Source organism: Somniosus microcephalus, chromosome 6, assembly GCF_052327205.1.
Source record: "Somniosus microcephalus isolate GS21.2 chromosome 6, FLI_Smic_1.0, whole genome shotgun sequence".
Lineage (NCBI taxonomy): Eukaryota > Metazoa > Chordata > Chondrichthyes > Squaliformes > Somniosidae > Somniosus > Somniosus microcephalus.
Genome location: NC_140992.1, coordinates 218,799,726 through 218,822,788, shown reverse-complemented (window position 1 = coordinate 218,822,788; position 23,063 = coordinate 218,799,726). Strand labels below are relative to the sequence as shown.

The 23,063-nt window shown below is 47.5% G+C and overlaps 1 protein-coding gene across 1 annotated transcript in view; it reads left to right on the top strand.

Moving 5' to 3' along the window:
* rbl2 (retinoblastoma-like 2 (p130)) overlaps positions 1-23,063 on the top strand; it is a 221,298-nt gene that overhangs the window by 54,572 nt on the left and 143,663 nt on the right. The window contains exon 5 of the mRNA XM_085991425.1: positions 22,357-22,485. Within this exon, the coding sequence (XP_085847551.1) occupies positions 22,357-22,485 (129 nt within the window). The remainder of the gene's footprint in view (positions 1-22,356; positions 22,486-23,063) is intronic.

Genomic DNA, 23,063 nt, shown 5'->3' with positions numbered 1-23,063 from the left:
CAAAATCATAGCTGCAGGTCGCTAAAGCCTGTAGTTTCACTCGTGTTGTTGTCCCCTGTTCCTAGCGTGAGACAAAATTTGGCCAACTTCTCCCCTCACACCTCCAGTATGCTGCACCTGTCAGGCAGCCAGTGGGGGCTTTGAAATGAAAATCAGTTCTTGAGCATTTACAGAGGTCATATTGGAATGATGTGTGATGGTCATATAATTACAGTGTGGCGACACGCCACCACTGGACATAATCCGCTCACGGCGGCACAGACAGTCTAAGCAGAAGCCCCCAGCCGGGGGCCCTTTCCTCCAGCAACTTGTTTCCCGCAGGGACAGGCTGCCGGGAGCACTTCCTGTCTGGGAAGTATTTAAGTGGATGCGCGGGCTTTTCTAGTTCCTGTTTGTCATGTGGTTGGAATAAAGCAGTTGAGTTTTCAATAGCTCTGGTCTCGACTCCCACGTTTGCCGCGGTATCTCAACACTGGTGACCCCGACGCTCAGGACGAATCCTAAGCTAGCATGGCGGATACAAACGCAGTCACGGTTAAATTACCAGACTTTTGGGAGAACCTCGCCGAAGCCTGGTTCGTTCAAGCTGAGTCCAGATTCCGGTTGAAAGGCATTACAGTCGACGCCACGAAGTACGACTACCTCGTCGCCTCGCTCACCTACGCTACAGTCCCCAAGGTTTGGGCAGCGCTGCAGAATCCACCAACGGAGGGCAAGTACGAACATCTGAAGGCTGCGCTACTTAAAAAATTTCAAACGTCCTCTAACCAGCGCCACTGCCAACTCCTGGACCTCCCCGGCCTTGGTGACGCTTCACCATCAGACCTGCTTTCCCACATGCTGTCCCTCTCAGACGACAAAAACCCCGGCGCCCTTTTTCGCACGCTTTTCATTCGGCAGCTCCCCGCCAGCATCCGCCCGCTCATTGTGGAGTCTGACTCCACGAACCTGAATGATATAGCCGAAAAGGCCGACCGGCTGCTCTCTGCACAGGCCGCTCGCGACGTCGCGCCCGACCTCACGGCAACGACCACGCGGTCTTCCCGGGCCGCTAGGCCCGACCGCCCTACCACTCCGGGTCACTGCTACTACCACACCCGTTTTGGCGCTAGGGCTCAACGCTGCACGCCACCGTGTTCCTTCAAACCCCCCCTCGCACCGGCCCCCGCGATGGCCGCGGGGCAGAAGGAGCCCCTACTGTACGTCACTGACGACAGAACCAACCGCCGATTTCTGTGCGACACAGGGGCCCAGCACAGCATCACCCCCGCCTCCGCCCTCGAGATCCAACGCGGCACATGGGGTATCACACTGGCTGCAGCCAACGGCTCTGAAATCCGCACATATGGCACCCGCATGGTCACGCTCGACCTCGCGGGCCGCCGCTACCGCTGGGAGTTCCTCACAGCCAAGGTCCTCTGCCCACTCATCGGCGCCGACTTCCTACGCGCCCACGGCCTCCTTGTCGACATTCCGAGGCACCGCCTCGTCGACATCAACACTATGGCCCCCATCCCCGGCGCCTTTACCCCGGCCCGTTCGGCCGGCCTGATGACCTACTGCCTCGCCAGAGCCACGGACGACTACTCGGCACTCCTAGCTGAGTTTCCCGCCCTCACTAACCCGACCTATTCGGCCAAAGCCGCCAAGCACGGTGTGGAACACTATATCCCCACCACCGGCCCCCCAGTTTCTGCCCACGCCCGCAGACTCAACCCGGCCAAGCTGGAAATCGCGAGGGCCGAGTTCACCAACATGGAACAACTCGGCATCATCCGCCGCTCCAGCAGCCCTTGGGCCTCGCCCCTCCACATCGCCCCCAAGCCCGGCGGAGGCTGGCGCCCTTGCGGGGACTACCGCCGCCTCAACGACGCCACCACCCCCGATCGATACCCGGTGCCACACATCCAGGACTTCTCGGCCCGACTGGCCGGACGAACTGTCTTTTCCAAAGTCGACCTGGTGCGCGGTTACCACCAAGTCCCCGTACACCCCGCGGACATCCCCAAAACGGCCGTCATCACCCCATTCGGCCTGTTCGAGTTCCTGAGGATGCCCTTCGGCCTCAAGAATGCAGCACAGGCTTTCCAGCGCCTTAAGGACTCAGTCCTCCGGGACCTGAACTTCCTATTCGTCTATCTAGATGACATGCTCGTGGCCAGCTCCTCCAAACAGGAACACCTCGAACACCTTCGCATCCTGTTCGGGCGCCTAGCCCAACACGGGCTCATCCTCAGCCCGGCGAAGTGCCAATTCGGCCTAACCGAGATCGATTTTCTCGGTCACCACATCACCCCTGCTGGGGCCGTCCCCCTGCCCAACAAGGTGCAGGCCGTCCAGCAATTCCCCCGCCCCACAACCATCAAGGGCCTCCAGGAGTTCCTCGGGATGGTGAACTTCTACAACAGGTTCATCCCCAGAGCCGCAGCCCTCATGAAGCCCCTATACGACTCCCTCCGAGGAAAATCCGGCAAGATGGACGTAGCCTGGACCACTGGCACGGCAGCCGCCTTCGACGCCACCAAAAACGCGCTCGCCGACGCCACTCTGCTCGCGCACCCGAGGGCCGATGCCCGGGTTGCGCTCACCACCGACGCCTCCGACCACGCGGTCGGGGCCGTGTTCGAGCAGTGGGTCAATGGCGCGTGGCAGCCACTTGCCTTCTACAGCCGCCAACTGCGCCCCCCGGAGGTCAAATACTCCACTTTCGACCGCGAGCTTCTCGCACTCCACCTGTCGGTCCGCCATTTCAGGTTCCTCCTGGAAGGCCGCCCCTTCACCGCGTATGTGGACCACAAGCCACTCACATACGCGATGGCCAAGCACACCGAACCCTGGTCCGCTAGGCAGCAACGCCAGCTCGCGGCCGTCTCCGAGTTTACTACAGACATTCAGCACGTCTCCGGTAGTGACAACGTGGTCGCCGACTGCCTTGCCCGTCCCGCCGTCTGTGCGAATCACCTCGCGGTCGACTACGCACAACTAGCAGCGGCCCAGCTCATGGACCCAGACCTCCTCTCGGCGGCTACCAGCCTGCCAGGGCTACGCCTAGCCAAGGTCGCGCACGGGCCCGAAGCCACGGCAGTCACGTGCGACGTCTCACTCGGCCAACCCAGGCCGGTCGTCCCTGAGACCTGGCGCCGCCGCGTCTTCGACGCGCTCCACGGGCTCTCTCACCCGGGTTCCCGCGCATCCGTCAAACTCCTCTCCAAGCGCTTCGTCTGCCGCGGCCTCAGCAGAGATGTTCGGACTTGGGCCACCTCCTGCCTCGCCTGCCAACGGGCTAAGGTACAGCTGCACACCAAAGCACCCCTGGGAGACTTCGAGGTACCCAGCCGCCGCTTCGACCACGTACACGTCGACATCGTCGGTCCCCTGCCGCCATCGCAAGGCCAAACTTATCTCCTCACGATGGTCGACCGCTACACACGCTGGCCTGAGGCAGTGCCGCTGACCTCCACCACCACAGCCGACATCGCCAGGGCGTTCGTTAACACCTGGGTTGCGAGGTTCGGCGTACCGGCCGACATAACCTCCGACAGAGGCGCCCAGTTCACCTCCGAACTCTGGACGGCCACAGCACGCAACCTCGGGGTGACGCTCCACTGCACCACGGCGTACCACCCGCAGGCCAACGGACTTTGTGAACGCTTCCACAGGTCACTCAAGGCCTCACTCCGCGCCGGCCTGCAGGACAGTACCTGGACTGACCGCCTACCGTGGGTGCTACTCGGCCTACGCACCGCGGTCAAGGAAGACCTCCAGTCCTCGGCAGCGGAGTTAGTCTACGGACAACCGCTGCGCTTCCCAGGCGAATTCCTTCCGGAGCCTACCAAGCCTTGGTCGGCCGAACAGCAGCGGCTTGACTCTTTCTCTTCCGCTCAGCAGTTCGCCCCACTTCCGGTCAACCGACACGGCGAACTCGCACCTCACGTCCCGCCAAATTTACAGCAGGCGCGCTTCGTCTTCGTGCGACACGACGCGCACCGCGGGCCCCTGCGACCCCCGTACGACGGTCCGTACGAGGTACTACAAACCGGGGACAAGGTCTTCAAGCTGCGACTCGGCGACAGGGTCGAGACAGTCTCCATCGACCGGCTCAAACCAGCACACACAGAACCAGGGGAACAGGTCCCCGTGGCCCAGCCTCCAACTAGAGGCCGTCCCCCCGGCAAGCCAGCACAGCCGGCGGCGAACCGCCCGACCCAACCAACCAGACCGGCGACCACTCAGAGCCGCTGCGGCAGAACCATTAGACCACCGTCACGACTCGTCCACTCCTCCTAAGCGGATTCTGGGGGGAGCTCTGTGGCGACACGCCACCACTGGACATAATCCGCTCACGGCGGCACAGACAGTCTAAGCCGAAGCCCCCAGCCGGGGGCCCTTTCCTCCAGCAACTTGTTTCCCGCAGGGACAGGCTGCCGGGAGCACTTCCTGTCTGGGAAGTATTTAAGTGGATGCGCGGGCTTTTCTAGTTCCTGTTTGTCATGTGGTTGGAATAAAGCAGTTGAGTTTTCAATAGCTCTGGTCTCGACTCCCACGTTTGCCGCGGTATCTCAACAACAGCTTATAATGACATTTTTTTGTAGATATGGCCAAGTGATATTTTAGAGGATATTGTCAATTACTTTTTTTTGTAAATTAAATGAGTCAATCCATTAGATTTCTTTTTAAAATGTACTAGCAAATTTTCGGCAGAGCTACTTGCCATAAATCAGAGGATGCGCTGGTTTGTACAGCCATTATGTAAAGTGGAAGTGTGTGTCTCTTTAAGGCTACAAAATCTAATTGCTGTTAAGGAAACACTGGGTTCATACAGAGCTCATTCGAGAGACTGCAGACATTCTAGCTCTAGTACTTTGTCTTCCTGGAGAGTTCCTTTGTTTCTTTATTCTTTTCTTTGAAGTGTGACAGAGAAAGTTGAATGCAACACTTGAAATGTGCCAGAGAAATGCGATGGACAGAAAATGCATGCTAGACTAACCATTTTTATAATGGTACTAGCTAATTTACTATGGTGTTGCTCATGGTGATTTGAAGGTTTTATAAGAACAAGGGTGTTATGTGAAGTAATTGTATTAGGGGAACTGAATAATCGCATTGGGGTCAGCCCTGGAATCTGGGGCCACAGGGAAGGAAGCCCAGAGTCTGGCAATAGTGAGATGGTGTCTCAGGGTTTACATTACTTTGAGGGGATCCAGGCATCAGGGAGCAGAGGAGGGTGCAAAGTATGGGAAAGGTGTTCCAGAGTTCCACTATTTGGAGAGGCAGAGTCTGGTAGCCTTGACTGGGAGAGGGGCCCAAGAGAATAAGGTCTGAACTGCCATGACCCCTTTGGACCATTAGGCACTTTCCCAGCATGCTCTCACCAGTCACCCTCCTCCCTTGACACATACATAGCCCTTTTGAACCATTAGCCACCCCCACACCATTTTACCCATCATCAGAATTTTTTTGCCTTTATGTTCCTGCCTAAGGCACTTAAAGCGTTTCTGTTTGCTGACTTATACAGTCTGCAATAAACATAAATTTACATAAGCAACAAAAATGACTTCGCGAAACAGCCAAAAATTCTTCATTCAGTTTCCAGGTTATATACTGTTAAGCCCCAAGAATAGTTTGCTGACTTTCTCACAAGACAGACTTTTAAATGAAATGGTGCCAAAATGAAGAAGCGAGAGCCTTGCCACGATTGACATGGACAGCTGCCAATCAGAAGAACCCAAATTTATCTGCCAGCTAGGTTTAAATCATCTGGACTGAAATACTGTTTCCTTTTTCCATTGAGAAAAAAAAATGCAGGTGTGAAAATCTAAGGCCATTCAAGGATCTAGCCTTCTGATAGTGTTTCCTGATGGCCTTGTAAAGGGTAGGGCCTCGGCTGCCCTAAGCAGACTGTCAGCACAGGAGGGGATGGGGTCAGGGATGAGGATTCCCAGGCCAGGAATTCTGTGTGCCTAGCATGGCGTGGAATTGGTGGGCCTGTACACTGAGTGAGACCAGGCATAGCAGCCTGACAAATGGTTAAGGCTTGGTTTGTGGCAGGGACCCCTGAAGAGGAGGCATTATTTTTTAATTTTCAAGGACCATGTTATTTTAAATATTTAAAATCAACCTGTACTCGGTAAGCCAATTTCTCACACAAGCCCACTTGCTGAGAACATGCCAGTATCCTATAGAGAAGAACTATAATACTCATTCATACCAGAACAGTGGGCCCCACCCTGAGAATGCTGTTTTAGAGAATTTGGCCCTGTAGTGGTGCTTCGTGATTTCCAAACATGCAGCCACTGAGCTTTGAGGCTTTTAACAACGAGTAGACGCGTGTCGAAATAAAACGTTCCAAAACGTAACTTTGTCTTTAAACTGTTTACTGTAACACCTTACAAACAGAATTACAAAGCAAAACACGTTTAAACGAACACGGTCAAAAACTGTATTGCTCCAGCCATCAAAGCCTTTACCTTCTCTCTAGCCTCGTGGAGCTTGAACTGTAAAATGGCTGGATACCATGTGACAAGCTTAAGGACTGTACCATTGTAGCAAGAATAAAGGGGGTATCTCAGACTATACTACTGGAACAAGAAAATAGGGGGTTTCTCAATACAATAAGTCAGTCAGGTAAATTAACTGTATTATACTATTTAACCAATATTTTAAAGTATTTTCTTTCTTAAACTTTCATGACTCTTACATTCCGGCCCCTAATTGACTAGGCACATGAAGCATATCAATTACTCAAACATTCTTAAGAGTCATAAACTAATGAGTTCAACATATTTACAATATAAATGTCCACTTTTTTTGTTCAGGAACCTTTCACGCTGCTTCTTGTAGCAGGCAGAGCTTTGTGATCGGTCTTTTCAGGGTCGTGTAACCGTCTGCAAACAATGCATTCAGAGAGTATTTTTCTTATTACAGAATTAGCTCCTGGAATCCAGTATCTTTGTCTTAGCTTCGCAAGCACGTGGTTCCTCCCACTGTGTCCAATACTCTGGTGTATATGCTGAAGAATGAGAGTAGCAACCCGGAGGTCCTTAGAAAGGATAGCAGGATGCTTGGCCTCCTCTGGCATAGCAGATTTGTTTAGTCTCCCTCCCACCCTCAGTACTCCATCTTGCAGTGTAGGGTCCAGCTTGTAGATATGACTACCTTTCTTGATTGGAGTATTTTGCTGTAAAGCTTCGATTTCTTCTGGATACCTTTGTCTTTGACTGAAGCAAACTATCTCCATCTCAGCCTTGGCCAAATCCTCCACGGTCAATGAATTGTTACCCAATGTGGTCTTGTGCTGGTGCATATATTGCTGTAGAAGCATTCTCTGCTTATCAGGGTTACTTTCAGACTGATGGATAGTGGCTCGATACTCTTTTCTCTTACCGCTCAGGTGTAGCAGCAACTCTTTCAACCTTAGAAACCATGCAACTGCTTTCCTCAACTGGTGCCATCCTGAGAAATGGTTAACAAGCTTGTTCACTGTGTCAAAGTTCTCTTTCGTAGTTATGAGATTTGCTGTGACTGATCTCTTGACTTCGACGTCGTCTTCAGCAATCTGACTTGGCATATCTGGTCTTTCTGGCCATGATCTCTCTGTTTCCAGCAGATAACTTGGGCCTTGTATCCAAGTTTCACTCCTCATGAAGTTTTCAGCCTTCAATCCCCGTGAGGCTTGATCTGCTGGGTTTAATGAGGTGTTTACATACCTCCACTGAGATGGTTGTGTAGCGTCTCTAATGGATGAAATTCTGTTTGCTACGAAGGTCTTGAAGCGTATCTTCTCATTTTCTATATACTTCAGCACCGTCGTGCTATCCGTCCAGAAGACAGATTCTTCTAGTGGGAGCTGTAACTCTTTCCGCATCACCTGGTCAACTTTAACTGCAACAACCACTGCCGTCAACTCCAGTCTCGGGATGGTGACCTGCTTCAGCGGAGCCACCCTGGATTTCCCCATGAGGAAGGCACAATGTTTCTGGCCCTGTTGATTTGTCAGCAAGAGGTAAGTAGCCGTGCCATAGCCGTCCTCACTGGCGTCCGAGAAATGATGTAGTTGAGCCGTCTTTGTAACTCCAAAACTCACAGGCTTGATGCATCTACTGACGTTGAAGCTAGAAAGTTGTTGCAAATCTGTCAACCATCTGAGCCATCTCTGAGCTTGACCTTCTGGGATATCTTCATCCCATCCTCTCTTGTCTCTACACAGCTCTCGTAGGATCAGCTTCACCGGCAGAATGAGTGGTGCCAGGAATCCAAGAGGGTCGTAGATGGAACTGACCATGGAGAGAATCCCTCGTCTTGTGGATGGTCTTTCGTTCACCGTTATTCTGAAGTTGAACGTGTCTGACTCAATGCACCATTGTACACCAAGAGCTCTCTCGATAGGAAGGACATCGTGGCTCAGGTCCAGATCTTTGACTTCAGTGGCTCTTTCCTTTTCTGGGATAGAAGCTAGAACTGCTCTGCTGTTGCTTATCCACTTAGTCAGATGGAATCCTCCATTCGAACACAGAGTTCTAAGGTCTCTTGACAGTGCGATGGCATCGTCTTCTGTTGACACGGACTTCAGACAGTCATCGACATAAAAGTTTCTGAAGATTGTCTCCACAGCCTCTGATGGTGCTTTGCCTTTGCCATCTTCTGCAGTTTTTCTGAGAGCGTAGCTTGCACAGCTGGGAGATGATGTGGCTCCGAACAAGTGTACAGCCATTCTACATTCCACCATAGCTTGACTAACGTCGCCATCTGGCCACCAAAGGAAACGCAGAAGATCAGCATCTTCGTCAGGGATTCTGACTTGGTAGAACATTGATTCTATGTCTGCCATCATGGCAACGAGCTCTTGTCTAAACCTCGTCAAGACGCCAATGAGGGTATTAGTAAGATCAGGACCTTGAAGCAGCTGGTCATTCAGTGAAGTTCCTCTGAATGAGGCGGTGCAGTCGAACACTACACCGATCTTTTTCTTCTTTGGGTGATACACACCATGATGAGGAATGTACCAGACCCTTCCATCTTCTCTGTTCAATTGTTCCTCGGGCACTTTTACAGCATAGCCTTTCACTATGATGTTTCTCATGAAGCCTTTGTAGTCTTCGTGAAAGTCGGGGTTCTTGTTCAGCTTTCTCTTTAGACTGATGGCGCGCTGCTCTGCTATGCAGCGATTGTTCGGCATCTTCGCGATCTGTCTTCTCAGTGGCAAACCAATGTGATAGTGGCCATCAATGAACTGGGTAGACCTTGTCATCAAATCCATGAACTGATGGTCTTCTTGTGACATCTCTGTCTTTTCCTCACAGCTGCGTTCTGAAAAGTCTGCGTTGAACTGCTGTATCAACAGCTCTTCAATGCTTGCGATAGAGATGCGATTAACTGTGACATTTTGTCGTTCCTCCTTGTTCGACTTGTTGCCATCATCTCTCCTTACCGGTCCATTGACTACCCATCCAAGGGCTGTCCTGACGGCATAGGGTCCGTCATCCTTGCTGTTTATCACCTGCCATGGCTCCATAGTTTTGTAGGCATTGGTTCCAATTAATAGGCCAATTTCTGCTTCAATATATGGGAGACGCACCTTTTCCAGGTAAGGCCATCTCTCCACATCCTTCTGCAGGGCTAAGTTCCCTATTCTAACAGGAATCTCCCTCTGTGTGAAAACATTAGGCAGGTCTATGAAGTCCTTCTCTTCAAGTCCACACACTTCTAAGTCTGACAGGATATAACTTTGCATTGACTTCTCATGACCCATGGTGCGTAATAGGATTTCTGTCCTTCTGCCTCTAACGTTCAGTTGTCGCATGAGTGATTCTGTGCAGAACGTTGCTGAACTACCTGGATCCATGAAGGCGTAAGTCTCCACAAACTTCTCTCTCACTCTTAGACTTGATCTTTACAGGTACGATGGCAAGAATACAATCACTGTCACCAGCCCCAGTGAATCCACAAGTCTCTGGTTCTAGCGACACCAGAGCACTTGAAACAACCTTCTCGTCGGTATTGTTTTCTTCACTCTTCTTAGAGACTTGTTCTTCTTTGTGGATATGCAGCAGACTGGGATGTTTCCGAGTGCACTCTCTGCATGTTGTTCTTTGCTTACAGTTTCTACTCAGGTGCCCCTGAGAGAGACATCCAAAACATAGGCCATTGTACTTCAGAAATTCAATTCTGTCTTTATGTGGCTGTGCTTTGATGTCACTGCAGAAATCCAATGTATGATTCTTCTGGCAGAATAAACATGGCTTCTGAAAGGCATTAGCAGGCGTCACTGTGCTGCTCTTTTTGGGAGATGAGTTCTGAGACTTTTCTTCCCCAGCCTGAGTGACAATAGTTGCAAAGCTGCTTCCCCTGGAACCACCTTTCCCGAGAGTCTTTGATTCAGCAGGCTTGGCTTTCACTCTTCCATCAGTAGTCGGGCTGACATCCTGGATGTTTCCAAACAATGGGTCCCTAGCAATTTTAGCCTGTTTGTCTATGAAATTCACTAAGTCTGCAAACCTGGCTCTACTTTTCCGTCTCTCCATTATCTCAAAGGCTGTTCTTCTCCATTGTTCTCTCACCCTGTAAGGAAGCTTAGAGATGATGATTCTCATAGTCGTAGGATTGTCCATCTCTTCCATGAATTCAACATCCTCCATGGTGTTGCGACATCCTATGAGAAAAAGAACATATGTGTTCAGTGCCTCCCCGTCCTCCGATCTGATCTGTGGCCACTTGGTAGCCTTTTCAATATATGCAGTGGCTATCTTCAGCTCGTTACCATAGTGCTCCTGCAGCAACTTCCTGGCTTCTATGTATCCCCGGTCCAGTCTCATGTGTTCACAGCTTCTGACCAGGTCTTGTGGTTTACCACTGGTGTACTGTCCCAGGTAGTACAACTTATCACTGCTGCTCTCTGTTTTGGAGTCAATGGCTTGTTCAAAGGATCTGATGAAGGGCTTATACTTGAGTGGGTCGCCTTGGAACACTGGTATGTCTCTTTGAGGGAGTCGAAACAGATTCTGTTGTTTTACAAGCATCTCTGTAATTTCGTTCTGACGTTGCATCACTCGGTATAGGCTTCTCTCTGTGTCTTCAGGCCTCTGGTGGTCATCAGCAGGGTCTAGTCTAGACCGTCTGACGTCTGGGGTAGCATCACGTGCTCCTGTTAGTGGAGAGGCCTCTCTTCCACGCTGTAATACCAGGAGATGGCCTTCAGACTCTCTTTTAACTCTTGAAGGTGCCCTGGATCCAACTCTGTGTGACAACATTGACTGGCAGTATTCGTTCATGCCATCCTGTGAGCCTTCATAATCTTCATACACACTCAACTTGGCATCTGAGACCGCAATAGCTGTTTTTAGCTCCAGCTGTTCTTTCTTTGCCTGCACTTGGGCCAGTTGGGCCTGCAGTTGGGCCCCTTCCCGTTCAAGAGCTTGCTTCTCCACTAAAGATGCTGCACGCGCCATCAACGCTGCCCGTTCAACCTCCTCTCTCATGCGTCGCGACAAGCATGTGATAGAAGCGACTGACCTGTGTCCAGAAACAGAGCTACCTTCTTTTCCATTTTTGCTCAGTCTGGCTGAAGTCTCTGAAATGCTATCATCTGGTCCGACTTCATCGTCATCTTTATCTTTCTCTGCTGTATCAGCATCTTGACGAATCTTTAACATCCACTGTTCTGTGGCCTTGGCATAGTCCTTAATGCTGGATGATTTAAGATCAAACCAGTTGTGCTGATCAGCGTTTCCCTCTTCTTCAGACAGAAGTGCTAATACATCTTCATTGAGTACATTAAATTCTTCATGCAACTTGGAGAAATCATAATGCATTATGTCTTCAACTTTCTTAGTATTAGCATTATCTTCCATGAGACAATCAATTATCTTCATTTTTCCAGTTATCTGAGCTAATTTAGCCCTCCTTGCACCTATGCTTCTATGTAACTTCTCTTCCATTGCCTTTGGGGTGAGCTTTACTTCCCTTTTTTGGCCAACAATCCTTCTGGCTGGGGGAAGCTCCTCACGGCTCCATAAGGCATCAGCCATTTTACCCGCAGCTCTTATTTAGCTTCTCAATGGAATGAACAAGGCAAGTAACAGTCACTGTACCTTCGCTTTCTTATATTGTCGTCTGGCTCCGTGACCATTCATGTATACGTTCGCCGACAATTCCGTCCTTTCCTTCTCAGGGAGCTAGTTTTTGACTAATGTAGTGGCGCTTCGTGATTTCCAAACATGCAGCCACTGAGCTTTGAGGCTTTTAACAACGAGTAGACGCGTGTCGAAATAAAACGTTCCAAAACGTAACTTTGTCTTTAAACTGTTTACTGTAACACCTTACAAACAGAATTACAAAGCAAAACACGTTTAAACGAACACGGTCAAAAACTGTATTGCTCCAGCCATCAAAGCCTTTACCTTCTCTCTAGCCTCGTGGAGCTTGAACTGTAAAATGGCTGGATACCATGTGACAAGCTTAAGGACTGTACCATTGTAGCAAGAATAAAGGGGGTATCTCAGACTATACTACTGGAACAAGAAAATAGGGGGTTTCTCAATACAATAAGTCAGTCAGGTAAATTAACTGTATTATACTATTTAACCAATATTTTAAAGTATTTTCTTTCTTAAACTTTCATGACTCTTACAGGCCCGATAGGTTTAGTTATCGTACTAGGTTTAAAGTTATGGTGGATAGTTCGCTGTTTCATGTAGAGAAGCCTGGCTGTTATGCTGGTCATTTACATGCATATGCAAATGTGACTCAAATTTCAGAATTTATTGAAAATACTGTAAATGTTTTCAGTACAGTTTTTGTGAAGTTATGGATCCCTCTGTTTTCTCTCAGTACCTTTATTTGTCCTGGGCCATGCACCACCTGCCGTTAAGTGACCTGCTCCCAAACCTCTGCCAACATCACTGTGAGCCAGCTGCTGAAGGCAAATGATTGTCCCCAATGTGGAACTGCATGGCCTTCACTCTCCACCTACCAATAGTGATTTTTGGATGGATGATTAAAATGAGTGAAGGTGGCGGAGAGGAGAAATAGAATAAAACCGGGCAAAGTATTTCCAATTTTTTATATGGGTAGCTTTTAAAAAAAATCTTTTTCCTTTCAAATTATTTACAACCAACAGCATCCCAATCATCCTTTGGATGAGATGTTAAACCGAGGCTCCGTCTGCTCTCTCGGGTGGATGTAAAAGATCCCATGACCCTATTTCGAAGAAGAGCAGGAAGTTCCCCCCGGTGTCCTGGCCAATATTTATCCCTCAACCAACATCACTAAAACAGATTCTCTGGCCATTATCACATTGCTGTTTGTGGGAGTTTGCTGTGTGGAAATTGGCTTCCATGTTTCCTACATTACAACAGTGACTACACTTCAAAAGGTACTTCATTGGGTGTAAAGTGCTTTGGGACGTCCTGAGGTCGTGAAGGGCACTATATAAATGCAAGTCTTTCTTTCTTTCAATAACAACCAGCTTTCAGAAACTTAAGAAGAGAAATTGCTTGGGGTTTTCTTTTCTGGAATCTTCTAATCCAAGGCAATTTCAAATTTTAATAAAAACCGAAATCTTGAATTTACTCACATTTTGCAGTGGGTTTGGGCCTAAGTGCAGGGTACCAGTATTTTTGGGGTGCATTTTGATGTGGGACCCATTTACGCCCCATATGGCTGCACTTGCATTTCTGTTTGGGTCTGGTGCCTTCCATGTGTTTGCACAGTGATGCTGCAGGGAGGTCATTGTAATATGTGTAAATGAGAATGATCGGCATAGAAATGGCCAAAAACCATGACTTGTGCCTCCAATGCACCAAGGGTAATTTAGTACATATGAAGAGAGTCGCACCTGTTGCCAGCATCAGTTGACGTGATTTACTTTGGAGCCTGCAGTCTGATGAAGCTTAGAAGAGTGATTGCTTGAGTTACTGGAGAGATTTTGGAGGATTCTTTTTGAGTTGCAGCTGAGCAGTTGCCCTTGCCTCTGACACCTGAGGGCCTGTGACATCACTGGGATAGTTTCCACCAGGAATTTCTTCTCTCAGAGGGTTGTGAATCTTTGGAAGTCTCTACCCCAAAGAGCTGTGGAGGTTAAGTCATTGAATATATTCAAGGCCGAGATAGACAGATTTTTGAACTACAGGGGAGTCAAGGGTTATGGGGCACAGGCAGAAACGTGGAGTTGAGGCCAAGATCAGATCAGCCGTGATCTTATTAAATGGCGGAGCAGGCTCGAGGGGCCGAATGGCCTACTCCTGCTCCTATTTCTTATGTTCACCCACTCACAGTAAGAGGTTCTGAGTAACAGTTATAGGATTGCGAAGAGATATCCCCTTGTTCTTTATTTTGATGGAGGAAGAACAGCACAGGATGGGGGAAAAGAGTGGGGCAGCATTTAAGGAGGATGCACCCTACAAGATATTTACCCCAACCCCAAAGAATTTACAGCCCATGCAGAACTTGTGAAGTTCTCATTGAGAAGCTAAGGTGAGATGAGTGCACTTCACCCAAAAGGCTATAAGAGAGCAGTGCCAGCTTCTGCATGTAGAGCTGTAGCCACAGGCATCTTCACAGACAACTCTGCCAATGGCTGTAAAAGTTACCACCAGCTCCACTGATGTCTGCAAGGAGGAAAATGCTTCTCTGAAATTACCACAAATGTGCCCTGTAGACTCCAAAGTCACGTCTGTCAGTTGCCCCACATCTTCAGTTGCTGACTTTAGAGCGTCCACCTAGGTGTAATTTTTTCAAATATCCTTCTTTTCAGGCAAATACTCATGAACTGAGAAGCTAAGAGCAGCCTTCTCAGGAGCCTCCACTGGGAAGCACATCCTCGTGCACTCCACAGGTTCCCTTGTGCTCTGTGAATCACCCAATGCCACATCCTCACCTACGCTAACTAATTCTTCCTGTGTGAATGTATCTGAGCTAGTGTTTGAGAGAAGGAAAGCAAGTGAAACAGAAGATGACTTCAAGGAGGCTGTGTCAGAAGAACATAGATCATCTCTTGCTCGTGTCCCCTGGCCCTCATCATTCTTCTCTCCTTCGTCCTCATTGTCATCAACATCATCATAGCCCACCAGGAAGAAATTTATTCCCTCTCCTACTCCTGGTCTTCATCATCTTTCTCCTCTTCAACATCCTCTGCCTTTCCTTCCTCCCCTCCCACCACCCTCCAATTCCAAAATGTGTCTGCAGGAAAGGAGGGCAAAAGCTAAGAATGTGTGAGCATAACCTACTTGGGATTAAGGAGAAAATGAAGAGTGAGGCCAACTGGTGCTTCATACTGATGCAATGCCCCACTGAACTCACCACATCCCATGGCTAGAGCAGAGTGCCTCCTCAGCAGCTCCTCATAGGAGGTCAGCTCTTGAATGTCCCTCTAGTTTACTTCCTTTCATGGGCATTATGTGCAAGCTTCTGTAACAAGATTGAATGAATAAGGTTAAGGCTAATATTTGAGTAAGTTGATGTGATGGATATGCTGTAGTACTCTGTTAAAATGGAGGCAGGGGTTTAAAGCTTGACATGTTGGCAACACATATTGTAAGATATAGAGTTAGTTCACTACTTACCTGCTGCTCCCCTAACCTGCTGTGAAATCGTCAGCCATTTCTGGCTATTTAAAGGCTGCACCTGAAATTTCCAACTGCAGTGCAGTACTCCCATGTTACACAGGGATTGTGGTCAGCCAGTGGGTATGCAGGTGTGCTGACTCAACATTCTACAGCAGGGTCAGTGCTGGAGTGGATTGATGGGCTGAAGGCCAGTCCTTGCTGAGGATCGTGGGGGCTAATGATGCCATTGGAATTTCAGGGCCCAAATTATTTTTCAAAAGGATTGGGCCTAAGACATGTTTAACGTTAAACGTTATATTTTCACATACTGCTGTGTTTGCAGGAGCGTTTTGATTTTTGACACCATGCCTTTCAGTCTAATTTTTTAAGTTTAGGTTCCCTTGCATCTCATTGCCACAAGTAAAATTTTCTGCTCGCTGACACTACGCGCCAGAGTTTGCAGTCCTGAACTAATTATTCCCTCCCCCAAGTTTAAACGGTTGCAACCCTATCTGGTCAAGCTCCTGCCCATCCAGATTTTAGTGGAGTGGAAACTTTTATGCACAAGCAGGTGGTAAGTGATTTAACATCAAAAATGCAAAGTTCCAGGGTTGGTGCCAGTATGGATTGTTGGAATGCTTGTGGTCTTCAGAAACATGTATTTCCAGTGCCTCTTAGTGTTTATGGGTGGTTTATTTTTCTTAGTTCTGTAGTGGAATTTTACAATCTGTTGAGATTCAGGAAATAATGATTAAAAGACAAATGCTTGGTACAATGTAAATGCGAGTGTACATCAGTATCCTGTGCATCATGGAAACTCTCTGATCAGTCAAGCAGCAGCTGTGTCTTTTTGTGAAGCTTGCTAATGAGTGAGTAGAACAGGTTACATGAGTTGCACTGAATATTTTAACTGTAAAATGATAAAAATTTTGTGTAAAGTTAGCACTACTATTAGTAGCTCGACAATTTTAACTAATTGTGAATAATGCTGTACTTTACAAAAATAAACATCAGAAAAAGCTAGCAGATATCCCATGTCAATGCTTGCGGTAAGTCAGAGGCTACACTGTTTTATGGTGTTATACCATGTGGGTGGATGTTCATTGGTCGGTTCCCTATCTCTTTAGTTGTGATTAGTTGCTGTTTTAATAATATGATACTTGAGCCAATATATATTTATTAGCTAATCTGCCATGGCATTGATCTTAAGTAGTCTGGGGTCTGGAGCACAGTTATGTTGCTTGCCTGCTAATCTGGCCTGTTCCTTTAAGGCTATTACTCAAGTACTCCCTGTGGGAGGTAAAGATCAGGTAAAGAAATCCAGGTAGTTATAACAACTTGTAAATTCAAGTCAATCAGAGGGCAGTTGTATCGGAAGTAAATTTCAGATTCCAGGTGAATGATTGGCTTTCTTTCCCTTTGCTTTCCGCTCTAGCAATGTGTGATGTCTGGAGTGTGACAGGCGCATACTAGATGCAAAACCTAGAGATGCTTGACTTAATTAAACTTAAGACTTGAGGGTGTTTGTGCAAGTTATGGTATTCTGAATAGCTTGGTACAATGCTAACCAGAGCCCATAGCATGCCAATAACAGCTCTGGAAAGCTTTTCATTTTTAAAGTAATTGTCATTGAGAGTAAATTTCCACCAAATTTCAAAGCTGCTACTTTAAGTAAAATTTTGTAACCTGGATCATCATCGAAACCACATGCCCCATATATGCAAGCTTGTTAATGAGTTCATCATTTAGAATGTAAAAAGCATGAATGCATAGTTTTGTTTAAATTAATGTTAATGTATCCCCATCCCATACAGCATTTCCCACTCAAGTAGTTGGCTGGATCCCAAGGAGATATGAGTGCAGCTGAGGGCCATTCACTCACCTTTTTTCTCAGCCTCCCTTTTTTGTGTATTTTCCCCTAAAACCACACCCTTCTGCCACTCAAAGGCACAATGCAATATAGTATTAATAATTGCTGGTAGTGTAAAGGTGCTGCATTCTGCCCTGGTTTCAAAATCTGATCCAAATTAATTTCTATTGTTGAAGGAGACTCAGTTGGCAATTGAGGAGGATCTGCACTTTTTCAGTTATTGCATTGTGTCTCTGGAGTGAGTTCATTGATTTAGTAATACTTGTGGAATTCAGAAGGAAAAAATACAAGGCTTCCTCAGCGGTTCAGTTGGTAAATGCACAGCCCAGTCTCAAACTGAACCATACTGATCAGGAAGGTTCCCGGGGTGCACTGCAAAAACTGTTCTCAGTTAGAGTGATGATAGAGGTATAGCAATCCCTATCAACCAGCCAGCGTTCCCACCCCTGTTTAGCATCTCGTGACTCCTGCTGAAAAGTAATGTTAGGCATGGACAAGATTGGGTTTGGTGATGATGTCAACCTCTCTCCTCCCCCCCTCCCCCCCATACACAAATAATCTGCCGACAGTCACTGTCAAGACGACAAAGATTGGCCACTCGGGTGAGTGAGGTATCAGAGGAAACCTGTTACCTGTAGAACTGTTGAGATACAGGAGGGGGTGGGGGGCAGGGGGAGGGTGCAACAATTAAATATGAACTATCAAATTAGGAAACAGAGCATTAGTTCATGAAGTAAAATGGACAGAACTGTTTATAAGTCACAGATAGTGTGTAAGTTCTAATGTTGTCTTTGTTACCATGGTAATATTCAGGCCCATTATACATTACTGCGATTTGGAGACAAATCAACTACTTAATATATTAAAGATTTATTTTCCCCTTTTGGGGCAGATTAGCCATATTTGTGTTTCTCCCTTTCCCCCGGTCAGAAACATAACATAAGAAGTAGGAGCAGGAGTAGGCCATACGGCCCCTCGGGCCTGCTCCGCCATTCAATAGGATCATGGCTGATCCGAATCTAGACTCACGTCCACTTCCCTGCCCTCTCCCCGTAACCCCTAATTCCCTTATCTGCTAGGAAACTGTCCATCTCCATTTTAAATTTATTTAATGTTGCAGCTTCCACAGCTCTCTGGGGTAGCAAATTCCATAGATTTACTACCCTCTGAGTGAAGAAGTTTCTCCTCATCTCAATTTTGAAAGGGCAGCCCCTTATTCTAAGATTATGCCCCCTAGTTCTAGTCTCACCCATCAGTGGAAACATCCTCACCGCATCCACCCGATCAAGCCCCCTCACAATCTTATATGTTTCGATAAGATCGCCTCTCATTCTTCTGAACTCCAATGAGTAGAGTCCCAACCTATTCAACCTTTCCTCATACGTCAACCCCCTCATCTCTGGAATCAACCAAGTGAACCTTCTCTGAACCGCCTCGAGAGCAAGTATATCTTTTCTTAAATATGGAAACCAAAACTGCACGCAGTATTCCAGGTGTGGCCTCGCCAATACCCTGTATAACCGAAGCAAGACTTCCCTGTTTTTATACTCCATCCCCCTTGCAATAAAAGCCAAGATTCCATTGGCCTTCCTGATCACCTGCTGCACCTGCATACTAACTTTTTGTGTTTCATGCACCAGGACCCCCAGATCCCTTTGTACTGTAGCACTTTGCAGTTTCTCTCCATTTAGATAATAACTTGCTCTTTGATTTTTTTCTGCCAAAGTGCATAACCTCACACTTTCCAACATTTATATTGCATCTGCCAAATCTCTGCCCACTCACTTAGCCTGTCTATGACCTTTTGCAGGTTTTTTATGTCCTCCTCACTCACTGCTTTCCCTCCCACCTTTGTATCGTCTGCAAACTTAGATATGTTGCACTCGGTCCCTTCCTCCAAATCGTTAATATAGGTTGTAAAGAGTTGGGGTCCCAGCACTGACCCCTGCGGAACACCACTGGTTACTGATTGCCAGCCCGAGAAAGAACCATTTATCCCAACTCTTTGTTTTCTGTTAGATAGCCAATCTTCCACCCATGCCAGTATATTACCCCCAATCCCGTGATTTTTTTATCTTGATCAGTAATCTTTTGTGTGGAACCTTGTCAAATGCCTTTTGGAAGTCCAAATACACTACATCCACTGGTTCCCCTTTATCCATCCTATATGTTACGTCCTCAAAGAATTCGAGCAAATTTGTCAAACATGACTTCCCCTTCATAAAACCATGCTGACTCTGTCCTATTAAATTATGTTTATCCAAATGCTCTGTTACTGTTTCCTTAATAATGGACTCCAACATTTTGCCAACTAACTGGTCTATAGTTTCCGGCTTTTTGTCTACTTCCCTTCTTAAATAAGGGTGTTACATTAGCAGTTTTCCAATCTGCCGGGACCTTTCCTGAGTCCAGGGAGTTTTGGAAAATAATCACCAATGCATCCACAATCCCTACCGCCACTTCTCTCAAGACCCTAGGATGTAGGCCATCAGGTCCGGGGGATTTATCCGCCTTAAGTCCCATTATTATACCGAGTACCATCTCCTTAGTGATTTTAATCATGTTTAGCTCCTCCCCCCTGTTTGTCCAGTGTTGGGATATTTTTAGTGCCCTCTACTGTAAAGACTGATACACAGTGGCATAGTGGTTAGCACTGTTGCCTCACAGCGCCAGGGACCCGGGTTCAAATCCAGCCTCGGGTGACTGTCTGTGTGGAGTTTGCACATTCTCCCCGTGTTTGCGTGGGTTTCCTCCGGGTGCTCCGGTTTCCTCTCACAGTCCAAAGATGTGCAGGTTAGGTTGATTGGCTATGATAAATTGACCCTTAGTGTTAGGGGGATTAAAATGTGTGGGGTTACGGGGATCGGGTGGGATATGTGTTGGTGAAGGGGTTACGGGGATTGGGTGGGATATGTGTCGGTGCAGGCTCGATGGGCCGAAATGGCCTCTATCTGCACTGTGGGGTTTCTGTATTTCTGTATTTCTGTATAAAATATTTGTTCAGCGTCTTTGCCATCTCCATGTTCCCCACCACTAGTTTCCCGGTCCCACCCTCTAAGGGACCAACGTTCACTTTAGCCACCCTTTTTCTTTTTATATAGCTGTAGAAACTCTTGCTATCTGTTTTTATATTTTTTGCTAGTTTACTTTCATAATCTATCTTCCCTTTCTTAATTAATCTTTTAGTTATTGTTTGCTGGCTTTTAAATGCTTCCCAATCTTCTATCCTCCCACTAGATTTGGCTACTTTATATGCCCTTGTTTTCAGTCGGATACTATCCTTTATTAAGCCACGGATAGCTGTCTTTTCTTTTACTCCCCTTTTTCCTCAGTGGAATATATTTATCTTGAAAGATGTGAAATATCTCCTTGAATGTAGACCACTGCTCTTGTACCGTCTTACACTTTAATCTGTTTTCCCAGTCCACTTTAGTCAATTCTACTCTCATACCTTCATAGTCTCCTTTATTTAAGCTCAGTACGCTGGTTTGAGATCCAACTCTCTCACCCTCAAACTGAATTTGGAATTCAACCATATTATGGTCACTCATTCCAAGGGGATCCTTTACTAGGACATTTTTTATTAATCCTGTCTCATTACACAGGACCAGATCTAAGATTGCCTGCCCCCTGGTTGGTTCAGTTACATACTGCTCAAGGAACCCATCCCTAATACACTCTATGAACTCTTCCTCAAGGCTGCCATGCCCAATTTGATTAGTCCAGTCAATATGAAAGTTAAAATCCCCCATGATTATAGCTGTTCCCTTATTACAAGCCCCAACTATTTCCTGATTTATACACTGACCAACAGAGTTGCAACTGTTAGGAGGCCTATAGACTACGCCCACTAGTGACTTTTTCCCCTTATTATTCCTTATCTCCACCCAAACTGTTTCACTATCCTGATCCTTTGACCCAATATCATTTCTGACTATTGCAGTGATTGCATCCTTGATTAACATAGCAATCCCACCTCCCTTTCCTTCCTGTCTGTCCTTCCTAATTGTCAAATACCCTTGTATGTTTAGTTCCCAGTCATGATCATCTTGCAGCCATGTTTCCGTAATGGCCACCAGATCATACCCATGTGTAGTTATTTGTACCGTCAACTCGTCTATTTTGTTACGAATGCTGCGTGCATTCAGATAAAGAACTTTCAAATATGTTTTCTGACAATTTATTCCTGCTTTTACCCCCTTTACTACTTTACCATTATACATTCTGTTCCTTCCTGACACGCTCTGGTTTTTAATTCCCCCACTGCTACCTTGCTCTATTGCCTTCTCCGCTGTCATTTTTATTTTTCGCTCTCTTAAAACCTCCCCCCCACTAATTAGTTTAAAGCCCTCTCTACAGCCCTAGTTATTCGATTCGCCAGGACTCTAGTCCCAGCACTGGCCAAGTGAAGTCCGTCCCAACGGAACAGCTCTCTCCTGTCCCAGTACTGATGCCAGTGTCCCAAGAAGCAAAACCCATTTCTCCCACACCAGTCTTTGAGCCACGCATTTAACTCTCTAATTTTATTAGAGCTGTCGATGCACAGACCTCTCCCAAACCTACTCCAGTCCCATTACTAGTCATCAGCAGGAGTGAAGTTGCATTTGTTGAGAACTGTTGCATTTGACCATAGCCAGGCCAGAGTTAGGAACTACAGAACTCAGTCCTTCTGCTCATGAAGTCAGTATTGTTATGCTGTGGACACTGGGCTGCCTCAAAATCTGTGTGTACGTACCTAGTGTGCTAAAAGGCTATTTTCTATTCCAAAATTACAGAATAGTTTTTCAGAATCTTTCGAAATAAGGAATTACCGATTAATAGTTTAGTAATACAGTACATGATAAAAAAAAACTGACAAGTATAGTACAAATTATAAAGACCTGATGATATAAGCAGTTGTGCCCAATTTGCATTTGGAGTATTAACAGGTTTTCTTATTTTTTATAGGAAACTTCCCCATGATCAGTGATGATCTTGTTAACTCATATCATCTTCTGCTGTGTGCGCTCGATCTGGTATATGGGAGTGCACTGCTCTGCTCTCACCGTAAAGACTTGCTGAATCCCAGTTTCAAAGGTAGGTCCCTTCTGAAGCTACAAATCTTCAGCACAATTAGTATTTTAAGAGCCAAAAAATTGAGGATTCTTGGGCATGGGGCTGTTTTCTTGAGCATATGGGGCTAAAAATTGAGTAGCGCCCCGGAAAAGTTAGCGTCCCCATGCCGGAAATTGAGTGGTTGCCCCCCAAGAGGGATGCGGAGCGCTACTGGAAGCGCCCCGCATCCCTCTTGGGGTGCTGCAAGTCAATATTGCGGTGTTATGTGTTGCAGGCCTTCCTCCCCTTCTTAAAGGGGAGAGGCCTTGTGCAGCAGACCCAGCTGGGCCCCCGGGGATCGGGACTCAAGAGAAGTGCCAGGCTCTTAGAACGCAGCTAGCACTCCGCGGGGCGGGGGGGGAGGTGTTTCAGGAGGTCTGGGACGGGAGCGCAGGCAGGTGCTGGCAGGCGGCCAGCAACTAAAACGGCCGTCCCTCACCTCGCCTTTAAATTGCGCCTCCCCGGCCGCAGGTACGCCCCCCTGACCCCGTCGGACATAGCGTCCAGCGGTAAGTCAGGGGGCGCTCCCGAAGATCGTGGCCGGGGCGCTGTGCACGCCA